Source organism: Populus euphratica, unplaced genomic scaffold (assembly GCF_000495115.2).
Source record: "Populus euphratica unplaced genomic scaffold, PopEup_1.0 scaffold72.1, whole genome shotgun sequence".
NCBI lineage: Eukaryota > Viridiplantae > Streptophyta > Magnoliopsida > Malpighiales > Salicaceae > Populus > Populus euphratica.
In genome coordinates this window covers 655,943-665,087 of record NW_011499922.1, presented here as the reverse complement: position 1 = coordinate 665,087, position 9,145 = coordinate 655,943, and the positions used below count along the sequence as shown (strand labels likewise).

Sequence of the window (9,145 nt, the reverse complement as noted above, 5' to 3'; positions counted from 1 at the left end):
ATTTTTTTTTCGAGTTAAGGGAAAGACAATATGATTAACACCCCCCCACCCCTCTATATATAATACCGAAGAGAGTATATTCTATATTCTTTTTTTTGTTCCATGATAAAATAATATTTTTAAATTAATTATTATATATTAAGATTAAATCAATCTTTTCTGAAAAACAAATAATACATACTAAAATTATAATATTTATAAAATATTATCTTTTCCAATAAAAATTCAAATAACTTATGATATTTAAATTGATATCACATATTTACTCACATGACACACTCCGCTAACCAGTATTATTTTTTTTTATAACAATTTTTCTTACAAATACAACAATCTATAAAATAAACAAACTTAAATCATCTATCCACCATAAAAGCTATTAAATCAATCTTGACCAGTAACTTAGTTAAGTTTGAAATAGGATTAAGTGAGTTGATTTAAATTAATTTTTAATTGAATTACTGATCAATTTTTGAGTTACTTGAGTTTCACCAATTAATTCTCACCTGTTTTTATTTTTTTTTAAAAAAAATCAGATGAACTCCTTGGTATGTTTAGCCTAAAAAAATAGGGATAGTTGATTTATTTCAAAACCTTTTTTCTCTCTCATTTATTATTTTTTTATCCCTTCAAATAAATAACCCCCTTGCCTACCTCTGTCCACATTTCCTTTTCCTTCCCAACAAGAGCATAAAAAATCAATCAACTCTTCTCTCCTAGACTGTCTCTCTCTTCCCTTTCCTCCATGGCACCCTCAAGACTCCTCCTTTCCCTCTCAATCCTCCTTTGCTTCCTCTCCTTCTCTTCCTCAGCAAGACCCTGCAAAACCCTTTTCATCTCCTCTTATTCTTTCTCCTACAAACCTCTTAACCCTTACCCTAACGACCCTAACCCTAACAACCCATCTTCTGGGTTCTTGATCGTAACCGAGATCCAAGAAGCCTCAATCTCCGCCTCCTCCCTGGGACTCATCAAGCGCAGATTCATCCCGGTCGTTTCCAGAAATAATTATGAAAATACCAACAAGGAAGCCACTCGCCGCGATGAGGTGGGGTCGGTTTGGGATGGATTTGGGAGCTATGACTTGAGCTCGTTGCGCGATCGTACTAAGGATATTCTTAGCGTGGTTGTTGCTTTGCTTTTTGGTGTCGGTTGTGGTGCGCTTACAGCAGCTACAATGTATCTGGTTTGGTCTTTGTTTTCTCCATCGCAGCCGCGTTATGATGATTATTTTGATGGCGATTTTAGTGATGACGAGGAGGAGGATTTGAAGAAAATTGGGTATGTCAAGATTCCTGAGACAGAGCAAGTTAAAGGCGGTTCGGTATGAGGGAGGTTGGTGATTTCTTGATTTGGCTCCGCGTATATAGTAATCAAGAAAGTAGTAAATTCGGTGTTTATCAAGTGTTTAATTTTATTTATGATTATGTTATTGTTGTGGATTATTGTTAGTGAAGAACAGATGATGATTGTGATGTCATTAATGTGTGTGTTGCTGTTATTGCCGAAAGGCTGTGACTTTTATTGTTATATAACACCAGTTGACTTTCGGGCGTTAACTCTGTGTTTTCTGTTGATGATTTGATGGAATGTGGCTTGGTTTTTAGGCTTGTAGAGGGGAATTTGATGAATTTTAGGCTCCTGCTGACATTGCTGTTTTGTATGATTTCTTCGGCTAATGTGTTTGCGCTAGCTGTTTAGTTTTTAGCTTTCATGTTAATATGGAAATGGAATTGATAGGATTAGTTACTAACAGAATACAAGAAAACTTAATCTAGTAAACTGCTTCGTTGAGCATTGCAGGGTGGTGAAGTAAGCAATGTAGCTTTTGATCACCGCAAGGTCCCTGTACTGCTATTCCTGCTGAAGCTTTATGTAGTCAATGGCTGAACCTTTAGATTTTTCATGTCCACTATCATATGCTTTCATCATCTGAAAGCTTAAAGATGGAAAATTATTTTAGGTGTTACTGGTGGAGCTGGTCCCTTCTCGTTAGAGACACTACTGAAAAGTATGTAACAGAGGAGTCCTGAGAGCTGCAGGTTGCTGCATATTCCTGTGTTAATTCAAAGATGTTTTGTGGACGGTGTTTTGGTGCTTCATTTTCTTAGTTGACTTGCGTTTGGCTATGCCACTTTTCCATTGCACTCATTGATTTGGTTAAAGGTGCTGGATCAATCTAAGAGAGCCTAGAAATTAGAGCTGCTATAGAAAGTCTAGTCCTTGAAAAGCATCATGGTTATGACACAAGTTTGAAATCAAAGCTGCATTCTTTGAATGTCACTGAAATCCTGTAGATGTTGTTGTTTTGAATTGTGGAGCTGAGCAACTTAGCTAAGGAGTTGGCATGTCTTATAAAGAGATTAAAGCTTTTGCCTAGTGGAAACATTATTATTTCTGTGGTTGAGAGATGGCCATCTCCTTTTGCTATCATTTGCAGCTATATGATCTGTTTATCTTCACACCATCTCCATAGTACAGTACCAATGCTCAATGGTACAGCCTGGAAATGGAAATTTTAAATAATCTGGATCACGTAAACTTAGCCCCCCATCTGGCAATGCCCTCTATTACCAGTCAGATGTATATTGCAGCTTCCCAAGTTGATGCGTTATATCAGGAGCATTAGTCTCACGGTTCTTTGCACTCAATGAAAAGCTTTTTAACACTTCCATAGCTTAGCAGGCTTATGTGGTGGCTTCGAGGCTTGAATGAGTAGAGTTCATATTTTGTCCATCGTCTTTCAAGTTAATTATTTTGTATTAGAACTCAACGAAGATCTTAGGATTTTGCAGTGTCCCCTCGCTTTCTCCTCTTTTAACCTTTTGATTTGCCTTGGTTTAATAGATGTTACTGGGCTCCACCTATTTAGTAAATGGCCTGGATACATATGGGCTCTACCTATTTAGTAAATGGCCTGGATACATAGCGGATTTCAATTACAAGATGTCCACTGCCACGAAATAGAGAACGGATAAAGACTAGGGTTATACAGCTTTAATATTACATATCCAAGTGCTAGAGAAATTTAAAGAAAATTTTAGTATTTTATAAAATTTAAATATGAATAAAATTAACTAGATGTTTTTATTTATACTATTTATAGACTTAAAATCCTCTATAAAAATGATTTTTAATTAAAACTAAAATATTCATAAAAGGATTCTTAATTAAAACTTAACTATCTAATATAATCTATTTAGCATTATAATTTTTAAATAATAAGATATTATTTAAATTAAAAGTCCAAAGTGAAGTAGAAAAAAGAATATAAATATGATGTTAAATAATAAAATACTATTTAAATTAAAAATCCTTAGCTAAATAGAAAAACAAATCTAAATACAACAAGGTAATTAAAGACAATTTGACATAATAACTTTCAAGTCTTATTTGAAGTCCTTCATGATCTTTGATTGTCATGAGATCTTAACCAAGTGGAAAACAGGTTTTTCAAAATCTTTTATAAAAATTTGCTTGATTTCACAATTAAATTAAAAGTTATACTTGATTTATCAAATTATATTTTGAATTCAAACATTTTAAAACCTATAAATTTTAACCATTAATAAAATAATATAATAATCATTATTATATCAATATATCAAGAATATTGAAGAAATTTCCTCACACCAATTTCTTTTATTTTTGAAAAACTTGTCATCAAGTTTGTTTTGTGTAGAATTGAACTCTTCCACTCTAAAACAACAAATATTTCAAATATAGCATTATAGCTAATATGTTCATGAAGTACCATGTCTTTGACATGTAAACTTCAAAATTTAATTTAGTTCCTTTTCATAAACATGGCATTTTCAGTCATTAAAAAATGTCACATACGTAGCCTTAATAGCATGAGTGTCTCTCATATACTGGTGAATACTTTGCTTAAACTCACCACTTTTAGTTTTGTAGTTATATTTTATGTTTATTAAATTATTAAATTGCTCTTTATCCAACTCAATTATATATATAAAAAATTAATATGAAAAGAAAAAAGTGTCATTATATGCCAACTTTAAAATTTATGCTACAAAAAATATTTTAGTTGTTTCATTATGCTTTTAAAATGCGAAAGGATCTAATTATCTTATCTGATAATGATTATTAGACTTTATGGAAAGACAATATCATCCCTAATAGATAATTAAATGTTTTTTTTTTTTATAAAAAGGGTAAAATCACCATTAAACTTTCCAGTGAACAATGATTATAATTCTAGGTGAACAAATGATTATAAATCTAGGTGAACAATCTTTCTCAAAAATCATTGTTAACAATAGATGCCAGTAAATGCTATTCAAATTATTTAACATGATATGTGATTATAATCTAATCTAGTAGTTAACTCTGTTTAAACTTTGTTAATACTTTGGATGGATTAATTTATAAGTTGGTGGATTCATCTAAGTTATAATTTTTTTATATATAAAATTTTAAATTAATATTGTTTTAATAAAAAAAACTAATTTAAAGTAAAACATAGTTCGAGCTAAACTCTAAATGACAGGTTATTGAATTCAGTTGTTGGGTCGAGTCGAACCGAGTTTTATAAAGGTGTTGTTAACTCATAATGAATTTCTACTTGCCATAACTCAATTTTTGAATAATAATAATAATAATAAATAAATAAATCAAAACAATATAAATTGAAAGTTTAGGGACTTAATTAAACTTTGGATTAGTTTAATTAGTGAAATCAAGAGCTTAATTAAAGAATTGGTAAGTTTGGGATTTAATTGAACTTGAAATTAGTTTAATTAATGAAATCAGGGGCTTATTTGAAAAAATATGAAAGTTTTGGGCTGGTTTGGGGTAAATTGCAAGACATTAAAGCCCAAGGGCCATTTTGTAAATGGATTTAAAATACAGGGGTCTAATTACAATTTATCCAGGGGCTTAATTACAAAATTTCAAAACTTCATTCAATGACGAAATCGAAAATAGTCATTGAATTGTGAAAATGACGCTGTTTCAAAGAAGACTATTCATCTTCTTCATTTCACCAAACCATGGGAAAGAAACGCCCCTGCCAGCTGCCCACGATGTAGCTCCAGCATTAACAACGGTCTGTCGCCTCATTATCTGGAGGCGACCACATGGCATTCTCTGGATTTATAAAAGCCTGAGAAGGGCCATAAACGAAGGAGGGAGGAAAACAAAAAATACCAGAGAGAACACGGACGGGAAAGCCGGTAGAGAGAGAAGAAGAAAAAAAACTACACAGGGAGACACACAGGGACAGGGGACGAACGAACAGAAGAGAGAAACAAAGGGTGAGGCCGTTGTACTTCGTCTTCAGTAGCAGCGAGCTCCATCTTCAGCAGTCACTGCACCAGAAACAGGGCATTCAAGGAGGAAGAACACAGAGTCACGAGCAAAATACAGAGAGAGCAACCAAGAACACAGGAAAAACACCGAACAAAAGAAAAAGAACAAGAAGCACAGGAAACAGAGCGAAAGACAGAAGAAAAAAAGAGAGAGACAGACCTAGAGAGAAACAGAAAGAATAGGGGAGACGAGACAGGCAGAAGAAAAACAAAAACACAGAAATCAACAAACAGGGAGAAGGAAGAACAGAGAAAGAACTGAAGAGGGGAGTAGCATCGACCCGGCAGCACACCATCGCCAGCTTCTTCCCCAGCAAACCAGGTAAGTCGCAAACCAGGTCGCTTCTCATCCCCTGCGTGACAATCACACTGTTCACTTTGAAATGTATAATTACCTTCCTCCTGTAGCTAGAAATCCAATCCCCTTTATTTTCCAATATAATTACCTTCCTAGGCATGAAAAAAAAGGAAAACATAATTCCATCTTTTGAAATCTGAGCTGGAGTGACATGGGCTTAAAAATCTAATTACAAGTAGAAGGGCCTAGAATCCTATATAGATCCCAAGCCTAAAGAAGAGCCCAATTTAAATAGATCCCTCAAACATCATATATTAATATATATACAAGAGTTAAGTCATGGCTACTGGAAACTTATATAATCGTTAACTTCAGAATCCGTAAAATTAACACATTAATAAAATATATATATATAGTCCAATTCAAATAGATCCCTCAAACATCATATATCAATATATATATACAATATATATATATACAAGAGTTAAGTCATGGTTATTGGAGGTTTATATAATCATTAATTTTAGAGCTTATAAAATTAATTATAATATACATAAACTGACCCAAACATCCATATTAATAATATATATATATATATATATACACACACACACAAGAGCTAAGCCAATAACAGTGACAATAAGCGTGGAGGGGACTCCAAACTCCAAAAGGTGATAGTGTAACTGGGATTAGCAGTGATAATAAGCATGGAGGGGACTCCAAACTCCAAAAGGTGATAGTGTAACTGGGATGGGCACGAAGAGCCTGTTCACACATACATGTTATAAAAAAAATATTTACAAAGATTCTAACATGAATTGTAATTAAATAATTTTTGTTAAGAGTTATCAAAAAATTTAAAAGAAGACTAATTATAATTAATGATTGATAGATAGACAAATCGAAGAAGAAAAACTTTAATAATATATTATTTTAAAAAAATTATTTTTTTAAAAAATATTCGATATATTAAAGGACTTGAAGATTACTGTGTTGTTGTATAAATTATTTAGAAAAGTTGTTTTATTTATTAGGCTGAATATCATATATATATATATATATATATAAATACTGATAATACTTCTAATTATGTTAATACTAACAAGTTGTTGGTGAAAAAATTTCTTTTAATATTTTATTTTTTTTTGTTGCTCATTATATTAATTTCATATTCTAAAATGTTAGTAAGTTACGATCAATTTGTTTTGTTGTTGATGATGGTTGTAGGATTACAAAATATATTTATAATTATTTATATACATGGAGTCAATGAAAACAAATACTTCGACCAGCTCTTCCTTCCATACTAATTTCATTACTTTACAAACCATTTTAGTACCCCCCCGGCAGCGCTGTTGTTAAATCAAAGGAAGAGAATCAGGGCATCAACTTACCGGTAGGTACATTCGAAGCAACATTTGAGAGAACAAGTATTACAATGGCCAGCACAGCAATCCCACTAGCATGATCGATCCGTGCATGAGGCTCCATCAAGTTCCAGAAACTGCTAGGAATTCCTGTTCTATTGAAGCCATCGACCGTGATAAACATTCCACAAAAGAGTACCAGAACAGAATATGAAACCTGATCCAAGCAACGACGGATAAGTAGATTTTTACTCAATCGAATACTGCATGGAAGTATTACAGTTGATGAAAAGATATTTAGGAAAGCAAATAGAATTTTTGTGAAAGACCTGTTGATTTACCTTCTCTAGGCAAGGCCCTGCATCTTTGAAATCAAGAATCATAAAAATGAGGGCTGCTGTGAGTGTTGTCCAAGACATGTTCAAACCCAATAGAAAAGCAACCAGCATTCCAACAGTACCAAGGTAAATACACAACTTCCTTGACAATCTTTCCCATCTATTCATCAGGCCTTTACTTTCTTCAGTGGACTGTTGCGGCCCGGACTCTGAATCTTCCTGAACAATCAATTCATCCAATGCATCTTCTTCTTCCCTAACATCAGATAACAACCTCCAAAACATGCATATAAGAATTAAAGCATTCACAAAGACACCCACAAGCACTGCGGGAAGAAGTCCCAATACGAATTCCCCAAAAGAGATGCCACTTTGAATAGCAATTATCAAGTTTTGAGGGTTGCCGATTGGAGTTGCAGAGGATCCAATATTCGAACTTGAAGCCAACCCAAGCAAGAAAGGTTCGGGTCGAATATTGTTTTGTCTAGCAATCTTTAATATGAACTCAGTGAGAAAGACACATGCGGTGTCATTAGTGAACAGAGCGCTTGAAATGGCAGAAACAACGCAGATCTGGCAGAGCATGTCCTTCGCACCCCAACTCTTCCATGAGAACAAGACTCCCAAGTCCTTGAACATGTCTGCTCTTTCAAGATAGATGCTTACAACCATGGTTCCAAAGAGAAGGCCCAGTACAGGGAGGTTGATGGCAGAATATGCTTGCTCAGGGGTGATGACTTCGAAGATAACCATAAGCATTGCCCCGAGGATGGAACCTGCTGTCCTTCCAATGGGTAAGAAAGGAACTGCTGGGAAAACTGCCAAAATCCAAAAGACAGCGAAGGCAACTGAACCTAAGACAACCTTCTTAATCGGACCCAGAGCCATTTCTGTAACTTACAAGATTAAGCTTGTTTGTGAGCTACCACTTGGCAGACCTCCACCTTTGCAACTTCAGATAAATTACTGGCTCTGAAAGAAGAAGATATCACCCTGTAGCTCAACCAGTATTTGCAACCAACTGAGAAAAGAGTAAAACTACAAATTTATTAAGAGCTAGTGAGATGGAAGTTATTAAAAGTTTTTTTGAAAATTCCGAAGAGGATTGTGGAACCAGAAAGATAAATGAGTTCATATGAATATTTCCATGATACGTTTAAAAGACGCATCAGAATGAGAGGCTAAGAAATGTATTGAAGATGCTTGATATTTTCTCTTCTGAAGCAGTCAAAGCAGCCGAAGACATTTCAAAGCAAGCAAACAATTTCCAACATTCCATGCTGAAAATCTAGTAGTTTCTGAGCAAAAGGGAAATGCGTGGTCCTAGAGCACACATCTTTTTGCTAGTTGATATGGAATTTGGATCATGCGCAACCAGAGGGAAATATGCTACTGAGACATCATATTACAACGTAAGAAGTTTAAGACTTGTGTGTGCAGGTGAACCTACGGGGTGGGACTGTTTTCAGATTTTTAAACACTGTATCTGGAAATTAATAGCATGCAAGACAGAAGTGAAGTTGACATATTCTCCAGCTAAGAAATACTGCCTTAAGAGACTCTACATACCTGATCCTTGCATGAACGCACACTCTTGATCCTCGTTACATCACCAACACGAATACATGGCTGTAGGAAAATAGAGTCACCATATGAGCTTGGCTTGTTAAGCTTCCAACTTGTCGACAGGGAGTCTTAAAGCTGCTGCAGGTTCCCACTGAGCAATCTCTTTGGAGCGATTATGTAAGCTCACAGTTACTCTGTCAACCTAATTGAACACTGGAGTCCTGTCTTGCTCCAAAGAAACTCAAA

At 34.3% G+C, this 9,145-nt stretch overlaps 2 protein-coding genes across 3 annotated transcripts; one reads left to right on the top strand and one right to left on the bottom strand.

The window, feature by feature from the left end:
* The first annotated feature begins 656 nt into the window (after positions 1-656).
* On the top strand, positions 657-1,559 carry LOC105135260 (uncharacterized). Its single transcript, XM_011040058.1, has one exon. The coding sequence runs from the start codon at positions 746-748 to the stop codon at positions 1,328-1,330; it is 585 nt and encodes a 194-aa protein (XP_011038360.1). The 5' UTR covers positions 657-745; the 3' UTR covers positions 1,331-1,559.
* A 5,407-nt stretch (positions 1,560-6,966) lies between these two features.
* LOC105135258 (putative transporter arsB) lies at positions 6,967-8,557 on the bottom strand. Of its 2 annotated transcripts, none has more exons than XM_011040051.1 (2): positions 7,325-8,557; positions 6,967-7,212 (listed from the first exon to the last, which is right to left on the bottom strand). In XM_011040051.1, exons 1-2 carry the CDS (start codon positions 8,219-8,221, stop codon positions 7,006-7,008), a joined length of 1,104 nt encoding a protein of 367 aa, XP_011038353.1. In that variant the 5' UTR covers positions 8,222-8,557; the 3' UTR covers positions 6,967-7,005. The 2 variants fall into 2 exon arrangements, with proteins under 2 accessions (XP_011038353.1, XP_011038354.1); XM_011040052.1 differs by having other exon boundaries at positions 7,337-8,556.
* Between the last annotated feature and the right edge of the window lie 588 nt (positions 8,558-9,145).